Source organism: Crinia signifera, chromosome 5, assembly GCF_055691185.1.
Source record: "Crinia signifera chromosome 5, ASM5569118v1, whole genome shotgun sequence".
Lineage (NCBI taxonomy): Eukaryota > Metazoa > Chordata > Amphibia > Anura > Myobatrachidae > Crinia > Crinia signifera.
The window spans coordinates 215,464,364-215,485,309 of record NC_139221.1 but is presented as its reverse complement, the minus strand read 5'-3'; the positions used below and the strand labels follow the sequence as shown (position 1 = coordinate 215,485,309).

The 20,946-nt window shown below is 44.9% G+C and overlaps 1 protein-coding gene across 3 annotated transcripts in view; it reads right to left on the bottom strand.

Annotated features, from left to right (window-relative positions):
- Positions 1-257: 257 nt before the first annotated feature.
- The window catches only part of HECW1 (HECT, C2 and WW domain containing E3 ubiquitin protein ligase 1), a 404,927-nt gene continuing 384,238 nt past the window's right edge, over positions 258-20,946 (bottom strand). For all 3 annotated transcript variants that reach the window (XM_083188525.1, XM_083188524.1, XM_083188526.1), the window contains 6 exons: positions 12,364-12,462; positions 11,137-11,266; positions 5,977-6,123; positions 3,631-3,745; positions 2,821-3,019; positions 258-847 (listed from right to left, as the gene is read on the bottom strand). In XM_083188525.1, the coding sequence (XP_083044651.1) occupies positions 736-847; positions 2,821-3,019; positions 3,631-3,745; positions 5,977-6,123; positions 11,137-11,266; positions 12,364-12,462 (802 nt within the window). In that variant the 3' untranslated portion in view covers positions 258-735. The remainder of the gene's footprint in view (positions 848-2,820; positions 3,020-3,630; positions 3,746-5,976; positions 6,124-11,136; positions 11,267-12,363; positions 12,463-20,946) is intronic.

The following is a 20,946-nucleotide window of genomic DNA, read 5'->3' as shown; positions in this document are numbered from 1 at the left end:
ATGACCAGTCCTTTTTGTTTTGGCTGCAGCTATACATTGTACACAATAACATATATTTACTCTTCCAGAGGTTTAGGATGCTAACACCACCATCAGTTGTGCCAAATGTTTTTTTCCATATTGGCTGCCCAAAGAAGACCACACATCATGTGACATTTCTTGTCACACGTTCATTGTCTCAAAAAGAGCAACTAGTTTTGAGAAATTTCAACCTACGATTATAATGTAATACTTGCATTCATTTCTTTTGTTGAAGATGTTGGAAATGACATTATTTTTATAGTTACAGTACGACATAGCACCCAGATTGTACTGGATTAGAATTGTGAATTTGTGGCATGATCCACCATCGCATCCCATCATAAGGTAGAATCCATCTTGATCACAGACACAACCAAACATTAGATCAGAGCATTAATATATGCAGCTGTGTTGTAACTTTATTTTGGAGGTATGCACAGATATACAGAGCCTTGAGTCCGGTTGTTATTTTCTATATTGCATACGGCTTTGTAGATTGCTGAAATCTGAAGAAGGAAAGCACAAAGATAAGGTCTTGGAGGGAACCAGTTCCCCATGCACGTTTCTAAGTAGCTTCTTTTGTAACAAGAACGCCAAAGGAATAAATAAATAAATAAAAATGCAGTGTGAAAACAAGACCACAAAGACAACCTGTGCCTGTGGAAAAAGGAAGGTGGAGTCAGTCAGGAAAATAAGAGACAGTCCGGCATCTGCTCATTCAAGTCCAAAGGTGCTTGTCTCTTCAACTGCTATCAACAACTTCTCATGTAACATGGAGTAAGATGGGTATGGTGGAAGATCCAGGCGATTGAAGCATGTGTGTGCCCTGTATGAGGTACAAAATGAAAGCAGTTAAGATATAAGAAACAAAAGAAATGAAAACATCACTAAGTTACAGACAAGATCACTTTTAAGTTTAATTTAGGACAGTCACTATTACTAATGATTTTGGTTGAAAGCAAGCAACATGTCACATTTCCCACATACAGGGGGAAATAACAACTGTATCTCTGTTATAGAAGCATGGGTATAACTATGGCCCTTATTCTGATCGGTGCGGCCGGATCCGATTATGCGGCCAGGACCGTGTGTGCAAAACCCCGCCTTCCATACGGATCGCCAACTCTGTCCGTACGCGGTAAGAAGCTGGCCGAACGGACCGCACGTGTATTTTTCACGGAATACGCCTCCTCCATCTCAGGGACCCTCCCCCATCATTCGATGGTCGCAGACCATCGAATGCAGGACCGAGTGCTCCACCAGCTCCCGCAACCTCAGACCACACGGACATTTTTCCGTGCAAAAGCAGGGATCTGGGCGGGCAGCTGACATCCGGCGATGTCATATGTCCGCCCCCTACACGTGCGTCACGGCCGCATTACCATACGTACGCCCAGCGTTTGCATGGGAACGCCCATGAAACGCGGGGCGTATGCATATGGTAATGAGCCCAAATAGCCCTTCACGCCCCTCTCCACCCCCTGTTCGGAGTGTTCACATTTCATGCGGGATTTGGCCGTACGCCCCGTTTGCACATGCGCAGAGACACCTCTGCACATGGGCAGACACAAAACATCGTCGGCACGAACGCACGCGGATATTACCGCACCGATCAGAATAAGGGTCTATATTTGGTGCAAGGGGTGCCAATCCTGTCGGGCCCAGAGAGGCCTGGATGTGAACCAGGGAACTGTGACATGGCATAATTTGAACTGAGAGCACTAATGTGGTACAGTATGAACGGAGCACTGTAATATGACATAATATTAACTGGGGACCCTGGCTCAGATGTATTAAGCCTGGAGAAGAGATAAAGTGGAGATAGAGTGAAAGGAGATAAAGCACCAGCCAATCAACTTCCAACTGTCATTTTCAAACACAGTTCATTGGCGGGTGCTTTATCTTCTTTCAGTTTATCTCTTCTCCAGGCTTAATACATCAGCCACAATGTATGATATATTGGGGCAGATGTATGAACCAGCGTTAAGTGCAGAAATGCACTTAACGCTGGTTAACTGGGGGGTGGGATTGTGTTTTCCCCAATGTATCACTAGCGCACCTAACGTGCGGGCTGTCCCCTGCAATCCCCCCCAGTGTTTAGCAGCTGGGGCGATGTATTAACAGCCGCCAAGGCGTTAATTCGCCCCCGGCCACTCCGCCAGCTCAGGGCTAGCGTTGTCTTATCACCCACTGCGGGGACAACGCTAGCCCTGCTTCTGGCTTGGGCTGTGCTGGAGATCTTGCGGTTTTAGCGAGATCTTGCGCATGCCCAGACAGCCGGCCGGGGGAGGAAAGAGCATCGCGCATGCGTGGGGCGCCAGGGGAGCCGATAAGGAGAGCAGTTAACGCTAGGCCTAACGGCTCTCCTTATCTGCTGGGATGGGGTTAATCCATCTGCCAATAACAGGTGCCCGCTTCTCCATGTTATGCTGTAGAAGCGGGACCCGTTATTTACAAAACGTTAAATGGACTTTAATACATCTGCCTTATAGTGAATTAGCTACACAGTGTGACGTTATGGGGGTGATTCTGGTTGGTTTGAAAAAGCAAACTCCTTTAATGGACAAAACCATGTGCACTGCAGGTGGGGGCAGATGTAACGTGCAGAGAGAGAGCTACATCTACCCCACCTAGGAATTTCTGAAAACATTACCCCAGTCACAAATGCAAACACAATTGAAGACACAAACCTTTTACATTTAGCCTGATTACACTACAATACACATGGCAAGGCAGTATTGAAATCAAGTAATTACATTAAATAAGCCATCATTTTCTAATCCATGCATGTTGCATTACCTTGGAAGAGATGTTATTTTCCCCCATTTTTCTATACAAAAGCGCCTCAGTCCATTACTCCCTCTTAGGGCAGCAAACCCTTCATACGGTACACTAGACGTTCCCGTGACAAACTGCAAGAGCCGTAACCTCTGCTCATTGTTAAATCTCTCCACAGCTGCCCAGAACCAGCGGATGACAATGTGCCCATCGTGGTACCCTAGAAAAACACAAATTAAATTGCAGACTTTTTACTAACAGATCTTCTGCAGGGATTCACTGTAAGCCTTATATTATATATTAGTGCAGGGCACACACTGTGATTCACTGGCGATTGGACGGGGCCGTATTTGCATATTTATGTGCAACCCCCCTGTGCGAATGCCTTCAGTGAGTATCAGATTCGGCTAGGCATTTGCACGGGTAGCGGAGGGACGCTGGCCCGGAGTAGGGGAGGGCCAAGCGTTTGTTGGGCGTCCCTATGAAAACGCAGACTAACTGACAGCGGACTCTGACTGAAATAAGAGTCAGTTTAGACTGACTTTTATTTCCGAAGGGGAGAGAAATCATATCCTCGCATGGTGCCAGGGGATTCAGCAGAGGGGGGTGTGTGTGTGTGTTTCTGTGGGCGGCGTTTATAGTCTCGCTAGCACTTTTTGTGAACCATCCATTGAACTAGATCACTAGTTTTGTTGTGTGCTATTACTTCTGGATGTTCCCTAGGCATTTTTAGCAATATAATCATCCCATGAATGACATGGCTTTGAAATGAAAATAGAAGATCAGATGTTTATGAAATCCATTGTGTGTAAGCTGACATGAATACATTACCTCCTCTGTATTCTGTGTTATTGCGCCAGTCAATTAGGTCTATCTCGGCAGTCCCAGCGATGACTAGTTCCAGCTCCCTCGCGTCAAACACTGATACAAGTCTAGAGTCTACAACCTGAAACATATATACAGTACATACACTTTTGTTACACGGTTATACAGCAATATTCAGAGATGAATTTGTGAATGTAGAATGTGGGGAGCAGAAAAGCTTATTTTGCTTTTGTAGTTCTCTCCTGCAACAAGCCTGAGCGGTAAGATGAACTGGGTATAGTTACTAATAGAAGCTGAGAACATGTCAACATTTTTATAATAATTTGTAATCGGTTGTACTGGTGCGAAAAAGATAGCTAACAATGAAGCCATATTTATTTTCTTCTGCTTGAAGGGGAGGCATCGTAGTATGTAGAATAATAGGGCAACTGTCTTATATGTCAATAGAAAGACATGTGAGGGTTGTGCTGGATTAAAACTACATCTGAATTGTTTACAGCACCATCTTGTGGTTTAACTTGTCTGCAACCTTTGAGAAATGTGACAGAATGTTTAAGCCCGCACAGTGATTGTTCTTCAGATCTGGCTGACAAATGACAGTTCTGAATGATTATTGTTCAGTACATATACATAAACAATCATTTAGCAGCACCTTAAAACAATGAAAAATGTCCACCATCGAATGAAAAATGTCCACCATCGAATGAAAAATGTCCACCACCGAATGATTTCTCCTGTTCATAAAGAAAAGTAAGCCTATATTTACTTTTCTCATGGAAGTTCAGGATGAAATTGTGCTGACATCACCTTTCTGCCTCGACAAGGCATGGGCACGCCAACATTGGCAGGGGTACGCCCTGCGTTTCTTTAGGCATGCCCACCGTTTTCGTGGGCACACCCATGAAACGCTGGGCGGATCGCAGTGACTGCCCCCTGGCTGCCAATCATTCTGGGAACACAATGGCGAGTGTAAAACTCGGGGACACATATGCAGCTCCCACCATCGGGGACAGGGGCGAATTTGGACCTGTGGGAACAGATCTGGACCGGTCCCTTAGTGCCTGTTAGTTGTTCAATGTATGGAAGTACGGCTTTTATCTTACCATCTCTTAGTACCACTACTATTTAGTTGGATCATCATGAATATCTAGACGGCCTGCATTATACGGCCGGGAGTAACCAGAAAAGGGGATCACCCAAAATGGGCTTCATTTGGGCAGATTTGAGTAGCTCCTGGTTTCATTTTTTATTAAAATTTTTTACGGTTTTTAGTAAAAAGGAAACAGTAACAGTAACTAATGTTAATTTACACAATTTCTTATTTATTAAGAAATTATTCTGGTTACTGTAAACAAAAATAGATTATCTCCAGTTACTGTCTGCAGTAAACTCAATGACGCCTTTATTTTTGTAAATTCAGCCTAATTTTTGTCATTGCTTCATGAAATAATTAAATTGACCCTCTTGCGTTTATAATGTAGGCCCAAGCCATGAAAGCATTACCTTTCTTGTCTCCCTGTGCCCCATCAGCCAGGATGCAGAATGTGCTACAGATTGCTGCCTATTTATTCTACAATCTATCTATCTAAAAACAATGGTTGAGATTCCCCATTTATTTCTCACTCTGGGGCAGATTTATTAAGCTTGGTGAAGTGATAAAGTGACTGGTTTTTTATTATCGGCCAATCAAGAAAGGTAAGACAAGACAAGAAAGGTAATGCTTTCATGGCTTGGGCCTACATTATAAACACAAGAGGGTCAATTTAATTATTTCATGAATCGATGACAAAAATTAGGCTGAATTTACAAAAATAAAGGCGTCGTTGAGTTTACTGCAGACAGAATCATTTTCAATCTTATTAAAATGACAAAAGTACTACTGCCATAGTAGTCAGTAATTACTATAAACTTAATGTAGATTAACAATGATTTGTGTAGATATTATGTAATGTGGATTATATGGGATTGTTTATTGAATTTGTACAAGCTCTACCAAAATGGCATTTATCTGTAATCAGCTTTACACCTTACCATCACATAGAGAAACTTCCACAGGATAGCTCTGAATTTGATGTAAAGAGAAAAACACTAATATCCTTTTATTGGTCCCGTAAAGCAGCTGCTGCTGTTGCATTCCGTCCAACATGACCCATTCCATTAGGTACACAATGCTCTGTTCCTGGACTTCCCACCATCACCTGTGGTGAAACACCTTTCTCATCAATTAACTAGTTCAACACAGGTGATGGCAATCATACCTTAAAAGGGAAGTCCAGGAGCAGAGCATTTTGTATCTAATAGAATTGGTCATGTTGGTGGGTGTGGGGTTGTGAATTCAGCAATGTAACTTACCTCATAAAAGCCCCGGACAAGGGCTTCAGTCTGCTGAACAACCCCTCGCTCCACTCGCCATTTCACCATTTTCTCTATATATTCTTTCTTATTTTTTTCGGATACTTGTATATTTGCGCCCCCTGACTTCAGCTCTCTCTCTGTGACCTGTAAGAAATAGAAACACCAAATAGGGTTATGTTAGTCAAAAGGCGATAAGAGCTGCACATTAATCAGCTTCCACTGTTCTGGGTTCAGTCTTATCTAGAACAAGCACGGTAATGTTACATAACTACTGGGGGTGTTTAACATGCATTCTTTACTCATTAGTAAAAGCACATATCAAATGCATATGTACAGTATTTATTGCGTTTGTAATAGCATTTTCCATTATTTTGTAACCCATTGCATTGATAAATGGGAAAAACACTTAAGTTAGCACCCCACTGAGCACTGATTTTTTTTCCAAGTAACATTTTAAATGTATTAATAATAAAGATAAAATGTCTTATTCATACACAAGTACTGTAGATGTGTAGGGATTGTTCATTCTATACAGAGGAAACGGGAAACCTGATCTCTGGGACATTCATATTAAGTATACCTCAATAAAAGGGTTCAATCACTTGGCTTTTATACAGAAATCATTGTGCCCTACTGCATGTGTGACTAAGTAGTAAGAAAGAACAGGAACTATCAGACCTGTTTGCTAGCCTGCCACCCTCTCGCCGACTCAATGCCCGCCCCCCCCCCTGCCAAATCTCTGCGTTAGCATGTGAGGGGATGTGTACACTTAATCGTCTCCTCGCATTCGGACACAGTGGGTTTTAACATTTGCCTCCTCTCTGCAACATTGTGTTGTATGCTGGCGTGACAAATTTGTGTTTGGCTGTTTTTGGGGAATTCTAGCATTCATTATTCAGTGCCAGTGTGTCCTAGTGTGTGGGTACAGAGGAGCAGAGATACTGAACAGATCATATAGAACAGGTTAAGAAAATGTCTTTATATGTAAGTGACAAAATCCAGAGAAAGAACCTGGTCACATAGGTGTACGTTTATATAGGTGGTAGTTAAGTATGAAATGATTCCATGTTTGCATTTTCAACAAAAATACGCACGGGGGACCGATGGTGAAGTTCTGCAAATGTGCATATTGTCATATGTGCATGTACAGGACTTCTGTGTGAGTGCCCTCGCCGACCTGCACTGTCAGCGTGGTGCTAGAACAGGGGACGAGATAGGGACGGACGGGGGAGGTGTGGCGCTCCAACTTGGGAACACCCAGAATTTCATGGCCGTTCCCATGTAAATGGCGGCCAGAAGCCCGCAAATATAAATCAATCCCCACTAGAGAAATCTCCCTAAATGAAAACAAAGATATGAAATTTTTTATTTATCTTATTTATATTTAAAGAAAAGTGATATATCGCCTTTTTATCCGGTGGGCCAAAGTGAACGGGTGTGGTATATGGTTCCGACAGTCGGGATCCCGACTGGCCAGACTCAGACAGCATGGCGAGCGCAACAAAGCCCCTTGCAGGCTCGCTGCGCTCGCCAGGCTGCGGGCACGGTGGCTTACTACTCTCGCCACCTATTCTATTCTCCCTCTATGGGGGTCGTGGACCCCCATGAGGGAGAATAGCCGCTGGCCGTCGGGAACCCACCTGTTGGTGTTTTAACAGTCGGGATCCCGTCGTCTAGTAAATAACTGTCGGGACCCCATCCAGCACCCCAGTGAACATGTGACAGAACATGAATGTAAGTGTTCTCTTATCCCTTCTGCACTGAACTGAGTACAGTTTGAAACTTAAAGATACCTTTGCGTGCACACCTGCCAGAAATCTAATGTGAGTTTCTGTTTGGGATTTCTGAATGGAGGAAAAGGAGTGATTTGAAATAGAGGATTGGAAGCTGCAGTCTTCATTGTTCACGTAACATCCCATTCTCCCAGTTCCCTAAGTACTGATTTTTCTTTTGTTTTTGGAGTCCACTGGAGAAATGTTTTCTTATTGAGTCAACCAGAATGCGGGCCAAAGTTTGTCTGGTACAGTTTTTGTCATGGCATTGTCGAGGAGTTTTAAGTACCAATTTTTGGTGGTTAATGTCCAAATTTATCCAATCCTACTTCAGGTACTGTACAACATTTTGCAATTTTTTGGGGTGTTTCCACATTAGAGTTAAAAGATCATCACTTTTATTGGGTGTTTTCAGACATTTAAATGAATGTTGCTGCAATCCTGGCTATGAGTTAGCCTTTAATTATATACCAGCAGTTCTCAAACTGTCGGTCCTGACTCCTGACCCCAAAGTGGGTCCCGAGCTTCTTAGCATGGTGGTCATGACTCCATGTTGCTGACCATCAGACTGATGCCTTTTCTAAACTCAGTCAGTGATTTAAGGAGTCTGAAAACTCTGTTGCAATGTCTGTTATTTAGACTCCTCCCATCATTTAGTGCCTCCACAATGCTGCCATGTATGTGCTGCCTGCTGACTACACATGTGATGTAGTAACTTGATGGGGTCCTGTCATTATTTTTATTGTCTGATGGGGTCCCAGAGCAAAATAGTTTGAGGGCCCCTATTATATAGGATATACTTCTGCACTTTCCAAACTAACCTGCAATAATATAGCATTATTACTGTCCCTTCTTAGCGGTGGGTGGTGTGTGGCGACACATTATATATTGCATGTGTCTGCTGATGTCTCCCAGAATTAATCCTAGTAAACTTGCCATAGTTGAAAAGGATCCACACTTTTGCTATTGAAACATTACTACGCAATCCTATGGCATATATTGACTCCACACATAAGCTTCTTGATATTGGTTGACAGCAAATAGCCCTGTTACCTGGGCATACAGTAGCATGGCACAGCATGCACAAGCCTGACAGTACGCCACGCTGCAGCACAGTTCACACTTTGCACTCCAGGCACAAAAAAATACATATATAATGTAAAGTGACACAAAAACACCCACAAGTGCTGTACAGTATGTCCACAAATGTGGACATTTGCTATTTACGTTGAACTGAATAAGTGACACAATACAAAAATCACTGTTGGAGGAATATTAGATGAATATAATCACAATTCCTACAACTATCCAGAGTGTACAGAAATGATAAATGTGTATTCTGTAAAATCTAAATAAAATATTGATTATATTGATCTATTTAGATCTAAATATATATATTCAAATTTCAATATCCCTGAAGGAATAATACATCTGTGTTTTTTCCATGTATTTTATTTATTAAGCGGTATAGAGTTGTAGGAAGGAGCGCCACTTTTAGGACTGCACCAAAATGATAGTGATGCATTTAGAAGGCACTTAGCCTGCACTTCATATTCATCAATTATTACGTTTCATGCTTATAGCTCACAGAGACAATATTAATCATGCATGTTGATGGGAAAAACACCCATCCCCAAGAAACAGACTATAAAATACAGTGTATCATCTTGCTTATTTTGGTACATACTTTCTGATGGCCTCTAAAATATCAAAAAAGCAAGGAGGGACATTTATGAAAAGTTTTTTGTTCCACTTGTGTCTTTACTGTGCTAGGTCTGTCATCTGTCATTCTATTCCAGGACAGACATAATGTTAGCACTAGTTGTATATGTATATCGACGCTGGAATTCCGAAGGAACTATGCTTGCCCTTCCCCTGCCCCACAATCCACAGCCTTACCCTTGCTGCTAGTGCCTAACCCTGCCTCCCGCAGCCTAACCCTACCCCCCCTTCCTGAAGCCTAACACTAACTCCCTCTTGTGTCACCTAAATCTAACCCCATGTTCCCCCGCCTAACTCACTCACATACGTACGATCATTATCCCAACAATCGATATTGTGAACGCCAGCATACCCACCGCCGGGATGTATACCTTATAAAATACCTGCGTGCCAGCAGAATTCCCAAATGCACTGAATGAAAGTATAGGTATTTGAATCTCATGCCATGTTAATATTTTTTCATATTATATTTTATTTATAATGATGACATATTTTACTGTTTCAAAAAAAGTTTGCATCCGCTGATCTGCCAAAATATAGTTGGTAAAACTAAACAGAAGCTTTGTCAAACATAAACAGGTACTCTTTACCTAGCACGGCGCCCATCGCGGGCATCGCGGGTACATTTATGTGTGCCCGCGACGCGACCGACGCGATGCTCACGATTTCCCATTGAAACCCATGTTAAACATGGAAATCGCGTCGGTCGCGTCGCGGCCGGCCATAAATGTGCACACGATGGTCGCGACGCGATGCCCACGATTTGCCATAGGAATTAATGTTAAAACACCCGATGGACACGATTTTAATGTTAAATGGCTCAATGGACCCGATTTTACCATAGGAAACAATGTTAAATGGGCCTTAGAGCCCAAATACTTACCCTGAACTCAGAAATGGCCCCCCCAATTTTTTACGCCACCCCACGATCAACGTGAACCCGAAGCGTGGCGAGCGCAGCGAGCCCGCGAGGGGCGGCGGTATGCGTCCTCCGACCTTTTCATACCCCCACTATCCACGTCGGCGTGGAGTTGAGAATAGAATAGTGTGGCGAGCGTAGCGAGCCACCGAGCCCGAAGCGTGGCGAGCGCAGCGAGCCCCGCGAGGGGATGCGGATACCTTCACAGCTAGACGAGTCCCCTCGTGGGCTTCACAGGTGTCCGTGGCGACGCGGACACCTGTGAAGCCCGCGAAGGGACGCGTTTACCTGTGAAGGTAAGGTGGCGTACAAAATTGGGGGGGCCATTTCTGAGTTCAGGGTAATTATTTGGGCTCTAAGGCCCATTTAACATTGTTTCCTATGCTAAAATCGGGTCCATTGAGCCATTTAACATTAAAATCGTGTCCATCGGGTCTTTTAACATTAATTCCTATGGCAAATCGTGGGCATCGCGTCGCGGCCATCGTGTGCACATTTATAGCCGGCCGCGACGCGACCGACACGATGTCCATGTTTAACATGGGTTTTAATGGGAAATCGTGAGCATCGCGTCGCGTGCGGGCATGTTTAGCCCGCATACGACGCGACCGACACGATTTTTTACCTCACGATGCCCACGATCAAGATCGTGGGCGCCGTGCTAGGTAAAGAGTACCCATAAACATAATATAAATGTCACAAAAATGATAAACAATGCTTTATACAATTATTTAACATAATTACCTGACCAAACACTTCCTCGTTTACTGTGAATGTAAGGTCCAAGATGTCTGTGATATCATTGTCCTTCATCCATTGTAAACTCTGGTGGAACTCTTCATCCAAGTATTCCAGATCACTGAGATCACAGGGACTAGACAAATATGGGCATAAGTAACTAACTAGCCATGAGTAATAACAACATAGTCAGAGATTACATTATGTGAAGGCAAAATACGTGAGGTGCTAAAATCTTCCCAATCTACTAACAAAACCATATTGTAAATCAATCATTAGCAATAACATCATTTGCATTCCAGAAGGTTCAAAATGCTCATTACACCATTTGATGACTAGTTATCTAATTAGTAAAAATGTTATTCTTCCTACATCTGTAATTAGCTTTGGGGAGTGTTTGTAAACATGAGCTGTGATGATAAAGGTGAAGCACTATTTAAAGCTATGAATGATACATCATTTATGCACTGTAGATAATGCTAATATGCTAATGATTTTTAGCCCATTTAATTAAACAAGTTACATAATTTATTGAAATGTGTTTTATTCTTTCTACTTCTGTAATTAAATTTAAGGTGTGCTTGTGGACAAAAGGGTGTGAAGATAAAGCTACTATTGTAAGCAGGGAAGAGTCTCACTCTCACACACACACACACACACACACACACACACACACACACACTCTTATGGGCCCCACACACAGGCTGACTTTCAGGTATTTTCTGAGCGATTTTACTAAATCAATCAGAAAATGTCTAAAAAAAACATATAAATCGCTGTGTGTGTATCCACAAATAGCAACACACAGACCCATGTAGTGCACCATGGGCTTTGGCACACCAAAGCATAATGCTAAGTGCCGAGTACACTATAAGCAATACCATGCAAAACTGAGTAAAAAGTAGCACAATGGAGGGGAGTAGAACTGGGGACAGTACAGAATCTAAGGTAGAAAGACAAAAAAATTGATCTGATGCTGATTCGCATCATGCATAGCTATGCTTAATCTGCGACATTATACCAATTCCTATGCTAAGAAATACTAATCCAAAGTACCTGGTGCACTTTAGGCAAACTAAGACATAATATTGAGGAAAAAGTACAAAAATAAGTAAAAGGTGCACAGCATGGAAGTCAAGTATCTTGTACTGAGCTGAGCAAAGAAAGAATAGAATACGTCTGTATAAAGGAAACAGAGAAATGCCAAGCAGCAGTGCTTATGTATATACTCACAGTCTGAGGAGGGCCTTATAGAACGGTCGTGTGAAGAAGGCATCCAGCAGATACTGGTGAATAAGTGCAAGGCCAAGGATACGTCCACTAAATCGGAACCTGCAGCACAAGAGAAATGACTCATAAGCTGGAGGTAATTAGTACAGTAGACAGACATTTTTTCACTTTTGTTTTTGGAATTGAAGTTCAAGGGCTTAATAGCAAGACAAAAGACTTCTGTGAGGAACTGTATTACTAGGGGTGTACACAAAAATGCATATTTATCTCTCAAAGTATTATCTTCATTGTTTTCCTTTGCACTATCGGCCTTATTCTGCTTGGTGCGGTCCATTCCGTCTTCTTTCAAAGGGCACTTTTTAGCTCTCTGCGCATGCGTAGGCAACGCAATGCGCATGTGCAACGTAGTGTTTGCGCACTCGTTCTCACCAATACCGTCTAGAAATGTGCACCGAACTCCCTCGGGAAATATGGGCGTAACATGGGCGTCATGTGGGCGTACACAAGGGCGCGGTTTCAAAGTGGGCAAAACTGGGCGTAAATCTGGGCGTACTCGTGGGAGTGCACGAACAGTGGTAGGCGTGCATTTGGACAGGACACCGAGTGCAATCGAACCAACAAGGCAGAAATTTGCGGAGTCCATAAGCAAGTTTCAGTTTTCGGAGAGCACTTGTTCATGCGCTAGGCATTCGGATCGCCCAGTTAGTACGCCCGCACCTTAAACACTCACAACTGACCACAATACAATCCACTCCTCTACTCATTAGTGATTAATTACACTCTTTTCACAGGTTCAATTGGAAGCATTGCTGCCTAAATGGCCCATTACAACACTTAACATGATGTAAGGGTTAATCTAAAGTGCAAGTAATGTGTTTAATTATCAATTAGGAATTAATTGATTACATTTAAAAAAAGAAAGAAGTCGGAACAGACCGCTATAACCAGAATAAGGCCCAATATGCACTCAGTGTTGTTCCTAGGAAAATAAACTGATATTTTTACTCATTTCAGACAGAAAAGTCTGAAAATCCCGGCAAATACACAGCATTTCAAATGCTGGGTCATTTTGCAGACAGCAGCCTGACCCCCCTTCACACAGAAGAACAAATTACTGTGTTGAATATTTCGGTACTTATGTAATATCGAGCCACCGAGCCCGAAGCGTGGCGAGCGCTTCGGGCTCGGTGGCGAGCCACACTATATAAAATCAACTCCATGCGTAGTTGGATAGTGGGGGGTATGAAATCACCCATGGTTGACTATACAATTAAAAATCGGGTCTTTACAATGAAAAATCGCATCGTATTGCATGCCTTAAGTAGTTGCATGCAATAAAAAAATCGGGCGCCCATATAATACATAAGTACCAATATTTCTACCTGGTAATTTGCTGAATAACACGGGTATTTCTTCTGTTTGAAAGGGTCAACCCAGGTCATAAATCCCATGTCCTCGACCCTGGTAAATTCCAGGGCTGGAGACACGGAATTTATGTCCCGGGTCTGCCAGTGGCGTAACTACATTTAAAGCCCCCCCCCCCCCCCCCGCCGGGAATTTTGGGTGCCCCCCATAAGTTAACACTCCCCCCCCCCACCCCAGTTATTACCCTCCTTACCCCATTGCCGCCGGACACGCAGATCTGTCGGGTCCCCGGCTCCTAATAAAAAGTGACACTCGGAAAATGGCTGCCACCATAATGCAGACAGTTTTTGAGGATGCTAGAGGGAGGCGGCGGCCTCCTCTAGCAACCTTAAAAACTGTCTGCATTATGGGGGCAGCCATTTTCTGAGTGTCACTTATTAGCAGCTGTAGCCGGGAGAGCCGGGGACCCGACAAATCTGCGTATAGGGGTTAGAGGCGGCGGCAATGGGGTAAGGAGAGTGTTAACTTTTTTTGGGGGGGAGGGGGGGCCCCAGTAGGACACGCAGGGGGGTTTCTGAGTACCCAGAAACCCCCCCAGGAGTTTAAGGGCTCTAGACTGAAAGCTGAGGGTCCCCTCTTTCTATGGGTACAAGAATTTTAAAAATCGGCCCTCGGGAACCGGAGATATCTGACTTCAAAGCAGTGGTCCCCATCCAAGCCTGTTTATTGCTTTTCCCAGTCAGATATTTCAGGTTCTGTCTGACTAGTAGCTTGTCTCTACTGTTCCCAGAACCAGAGATATCAGCCTTCCAGCAGCTGGTTACTGCTCCAGCTCCACACACCTGGTATGTAGTTTTATATACTCGTTGGCAGATTGCTCTGCCTCCTGAACTCTGATCCCCTAGTCCCCAATACCATTTGGTAGGTGGCATTCTCTAGTTTTTAATTCCATTAAAATCTAAGAAATCTATTTCCGGGACCTGGAGATATCTGCAGTCAAGCAAGCTGTCCTCCCACCAGAAAATTATGAATAAGAAGCCGACTCCACTATACACCCCTCCTCTGCATATTAAACATCCTCTACCACTCTAGAAGTTATGTATCAGGGCCCCTTCATTCAGCCCAATGCCCCCTTCTCCCACCCATCTCCCACCATCTGTGCAGTAAAGGGGTAATTAGTGGAAATTACTGATCCAGGCCCAACATGCAGAGCGGTTGCTATAATATAATATAATACCACCTGCTGGACATCAAATCTTCCGCTCATAGCACCCCCCACCCCTACCGCTGGAGGATCGGTAGGGGCCCCAATACATTGCTATGCCCAGGGGTCTACACTGCTGTTGACGCCCCTGTATGTATTTATATATGTATGTATATGTATGTATTTGGTCTATCTATAATCATAGGCGTGCGCAGCCCATTTCCTTAGGGGGTGCACCATTGCTACATAGTGAATGATCCTGAATCAGGCCCCTTGTTCCCCTCACTGCATTCTCACACACAGCGCACTACTCCCTCAGTATATGTCACACACACCCTTATTCACTTGTCCCCAGTCTCTGCACACATTACCTGCAGGCTTCAGCCAGGAGCCAGCCTGCCACAGTTCACTAGGTACTAGGCTGCAGCTTCACTAGTCCGTCTCCACTCTCTCCACCCGAGCACAGGACATGTCAGCGGCGTGGCCTAATCACGGACCTCCGTGGCCACGCCCCCTTTAAAAAAAAACTTGTGCTGAAGGAGCCCAGCCACTGCAGCCAGGCCAGCGCAGGTACTGCTAGCCAGCTGGAGGAGGTAGAGGGGGTACTGTCGCTGACAGTAATTAGAGGTGCTGCAATTGTGCGGGGGGTGCCGGTCATTAGGAGGTGCCTGTGCACCCCTGGCACCCCCTGTGCGCACGCCTATGTCTATAATACTTTAACTGACCCGGCATATACTGGGTCACCTAAGTGTCCATCTCCGTGCTTTGCTCCGCCCCTCTTGAAACCCCCTTCTGAAAATCCTGCGTTTGCCCCTGGGCCCACAACTGCGCACATAAAGTGAAGTCCTGCCTTACAAATTGAAGTGGACGCTGTAAGAATAGATGCAGAGCCGGCCCTAACCTAAATGACGCCCTAGGCAAGATTTTGGCTGGTGTCCCCTAGCACCGCCACTAGTTCCGCCTCTGACCCTGCTCCCCTTTCCCAGCACCATCAACCCTCATCATAGCAGTCATCATTTTTGTGCTCCTACCCGAAATATTTTAAATAGAAACAGTGCACACATTCGGTGCGCAGCCCAAACAGGGGTGTGTTCTTGCTGGGAAGAGGCATGGCCACCCAATAGTACCCCAATTCACATTATGCCACACAGTAGTGCCACTTTATTCTCATTATATCATGCGATGGTGTCCCTTATTCACGTTACATCACACAGTAGTACCACTTTAACTTATGTACATTATTCACATTATACCCTTAGAAAAAAATCCTGAGAAAATATTGTATTTTTAGCACCTCCATGGCCACACTGCAACCCAGCACAAAGCAGTGTGTGCTGGGCAGAGAAGAAGAGCTGCAGCTGCTGCTGTCACTTAAGGGGAGGGGGCCCAGGGCCCCCACTGGGCCCTTCCATCAGACTTTGGCCTGGGTAATTTGTACCCCCTACCCCTTTCTCTCTGCACCCCTGATAATACCACACAGTAATGCCCCTTACACATGACACACATGATTAATGTCCTTATAACCATAATGCCTCTTACACATTATGCCAACCTTTATTAATGCCCTTCATACACATAATGACACACATAATGCCCATTACACATATGTTGCACATTATTAATGCCCTTATACACATGACACACATAATGCCCATTACACATATGTTGCACATTATTAATGCATTTATACATGACACACATAATGCCCCTTTACACATATGCCGAACACTATTGCACAACCTACCCACAGACAGCACTCGCACAGCCGCTAACACTGTGACCTCTGCCTCTGCTTGGATACAGATGTTTCCTCATACATCTTGCCTCAATTGGCCATGCAGCTCCTGGCCAGTTCTGCTAACGTTGGGTGCATTTTTTGCTGAAAATTAGTCTTATGTTAATTGTTATGACCAGTACACAAAAGGTGCTTCCGATTATTAAAATATGTGGCATAAATATATTCTGTGTGCGACTGTGGCTGTACCTGCATACGGAATGCTATGTTACAGTGATTTCCATGAATACACTATTTCATATGCAGATACAGGCTCACTCACACACAGAATATAGGCATGCTTCATATCATTTTAATCAGCAGAAGCTGCTGATGCCCCTAGGCATTCCAAATGGCTCTGAATAGATGTGTGTGGCTAGGGAACTATTCACAGCTAAAGAAAAATGTCCACATCCCACCACTGGCTACAATGAATACAGGCATATCGTGGCCGGGCGTCAATCACCCTCTCCTAAAATGCTTGGGCACGGCTGAATTTTCTCTGACACTTCCACTAAACAGCCAGTTTCCAAACCCAGACGCCTACTTCCTGTCAACCTTGTAAATGGCTTGTGCAGGAAAAAAGTAGCAGCATTTCAACACGCATTGCGATTCATACTCATGCACACTTCATCCATAATCGTCTGCTGTGCAAATTCGCAGCCATGTGATCAGGTCTGAATTAGGCCCATGGCATGTGTATATTGAAATGCAGCTGGCTTAGGACTTGTTCTGGCCACAGCATAAAGCCTTGCTTCAAGGTTATCATTGCCCCATGATATGGATTTGCATCATTGCTGTGTGTGTCTCTCATATGGTGTTTTTTTTCTAAATTATACCTAATATGTCTCAATTTGTGACAATTGTAAATATTTTACATTTACATTTTCATATAGGCAGAAAGCACGGACGTCCTTGTCACTGAGGCACTTCTATAGGTGCTGCTTATATAGATTTTTGGAATGGGCATTTACAGCCTGCTGCTTGGCCCTGCCCCCTGCCCGCCTCCTGTTTCTGGACTTTTAACATTGACAGTGAGAGGCATGACTCTTGGTGCCTCCGATACCAATAGAAAAAAAAATGTATGTGATTAAAATGATTAGAATAATATGAAGCATATACTAGTTATGACACATAATATGTGTCACAAATATTTTCTTTGTATTATTTTATTATGTTAATCATTGATGACAAGGGAGGCACTGCCTCCCCTGTATGCATGTCCCTCACAAACATACACTATTGGTTGTTAAGCAATGTGTTGTCAAACTAACAGATGGTTTGTCCTCAGCAATTACGAAGAAGTGCTTCAGCAGCAGCATTTCTAGTAAATGACCATGGAAGAAAATGACCATGAATGAGAGCATTTGGAATAAGGTGCCTCTGTGAGCCGCAGCCACTATTTCTGGAAAGTTTAAGAGAAAATATAAAGTGCTAATTATGTGCTTTTGAGAGTTAATGACCCCAACTGGCATTCCAGATGTTGGAAAAGATTTATTATTTTTGAGGTCAATGGCCTTTATCCGCCAGGCAATGTTCTTGAACCCATGTGCAGACTGTATACTGTAGACAAGCAATGATGACATTTGAGCTTTGGGGTGATTAAATCTTATTGGTATGACAAATGATCATAAACTGAAATGCTGACATAATGAGTGACCATGAGAGGATCAGGTGAATGGGGCAGTGATGCTGGGAACACTGGTAGGATTGTGTTTGTCTCACAGCAGCTAGTTTTCCAGTGTGCAGCTATGGAGCATACCTCGATGCAGAGAAATGTTGTGCTTCTTTGGGTATTCCAGAGTTGCATATATGGGGCTGTCATTTCCCATGAGTTGGGGCCTCATTACCTATTGTCTCATGTATTCAGCACCATGTATCACCTTCTTTGTAGTGTTAGCCTGATTCAGACATGTACGCAATGTTAAGGTTGTACGCAGTAAAGACATTTTGTGCCACTGTGCATGTGTTCTGCAATGTGCCAGTTTGTGACTGCGACCCGGTACACAGTTACATTGGCTCCGGCATCTTACATCCAGTGGTTATCCTGCACTACCATAGGAATACAGAGAAGGTCGATGTTTGACCAATGTGCAGCCTATTGTATGCATCTTTGTATGCAAGTGACGGTTCAGAGATGCCACCAGTGGGCCATCTGATACCATTCATGGTATCTGCAAAATTTGCATATTATTTTACAGCCACTTTGTACACATTGGCAGCTGCAGTGGCGCATTTATAATGGGTGCAATGTACGCGGTGCACACAGGCTCCTGAGTCCCAGAGGGCCCACATTGCATCCATTTTCTTAATACGTACCTTCTGGAGTCCCACGTATGAAGGCAGCAGCGCTACCGGAATCAATGGAAAAATGGGCGCCAAGCTTTTTTCCCTGGGGTTTGCGCATGCGCAGTAGTGTCTGAGCCCTCTAGGACTCAGACACTACTATACTGGGTGCCACGGCACTGCAGTGGGCAGAGGCAAGGGGACCCGGCCAGAGGAGGCTGCACATGAGCCGTCTCCTTTTTTAAAGCTCCCCTGGGCAGCTGCAATGGCATTTTCCTACAACTCTGTTTCAGGCCCTATGCACTAACTGTAACTCTGTCCAATGCTGCAAAAGCATTGGACAGAGGGGATTATTCTGGTTGATTCGCAAGGCTGCGAATTTGCAGCCTTGCGAGTCCACCAAAGCCCGCCCGGTGAATGACCGCCCCCTCCCCCCCACCGCCCCCTCAAAGTGCGGCTTTGGCTGAACAGCTGCGAATGGATGTTTTGCATAAACATCCATTCGCATGGCTCGTGTAACCGGCCACATCTTTCGATGGTCACCGACCATCGAATGATGTTTAGCATGCACGCCTATATAAGCGACTTTTTAGTTACTTACATTTGCGCGCACGCTGGCGTGGATATGGGCGGGCAGCTGACATCCGGTGATTTCAGCTACCCGCCCCCCACACCTGCGTCACTGCCTCATTACCATGAGAACGCCCTGCGTTCTCATGGGAACGCCCATGGAACGTTGCCATATGGTAATGGGGCAGCCCGGCGCCCCACGCCCATCTACGCCCCCCCCCCCCAGGCTGCCATGGGTGCGTGCACCCAGCGAACCGAAAGGTCGCCATGGGTGCCGCACCATACGCCTGCACATGCGCAGATACCCGCAGACGCGCAACATCGGTCCTGCGTGCGAGTGCGATGTGATCTGAATGAGGCCCAGAGTTTCAATGATCTAATCAGTGTGATAGGATTTCTGCATCTAAAACCTACATTTATTAATCTAAGATTAATAAGGGTCATTAAGGTGCAGTTGTTCTTCCTACCCTGTTGCAATGATTTGCCGTATGCAATTGCAATTATATGCTGATATAGGCAGAAGCTAACTTGTGAAAAAGTGGCTCACATCATTTGAGTGATCACATCATTTGCATGCAGCACCACATGATTGCAGAACCATTGGTAGCATAATCGCACATTGGGTCTGTAGATGCGCAGGCTGAGCTAATCTCCTGGGACGCACACTCTCCAGTAATAAATGTTATTTTCATTAGTAATGTATGTACACCCAGAAACCACTATTGAATGACCATGACCAGGGCCGGCGCCACCACTAGGCAGCTTTAGGCATATGCATATGGGGCTGGCCATTGGAGGGAGGTACTGAGTTGCAGGAAAGAAGCCGCCCACCCATTAATCTTCCCAGCCAGCCCAGGGCCACTATCTTCAGGGGAAGTAAGCTCTCCCTCCCACTAATATCCCCCCCTCCCAGCCCGAGCAGCACACTCCCCCTAACCCCCCTGCCCCGAGCAGCACCCCCCCTTCCCCCATGGAGCAGGTCAGCGGCAGCCATGAGTAGCAACCAACCTGCAGTTCAATTGAGCGGGAGGCCTGGCACCAAGGAGATGCACCCCTCTGCTGCCAGCGCCGTGGATCAGGAGGAGGAGGCCCGTCGCTGTGGATGGTGGGGAGGAAGCCTGTTACCGCAGATTGGAAGGAGGAGGCCCGGCGCTGGGGATCACGAGGAAAAGCTCAGCACCGCAGATCAGAGGAGGAGGATCCTCCTCTACCACCACCACCTCCTCCTCTACCAACCCCTCTCCTCCTACACCACAGCTTTCCACCTCTACCATCCACCTTCTTCTCCTCCTCTACCAGTCCCTCTTTTCTACAACCCCCTCTCCTCCTCTAAACCCCCCTCTCCTCCTCTACCACCCTCCGTCTCCTCCTCTAACCCCCATCTCCT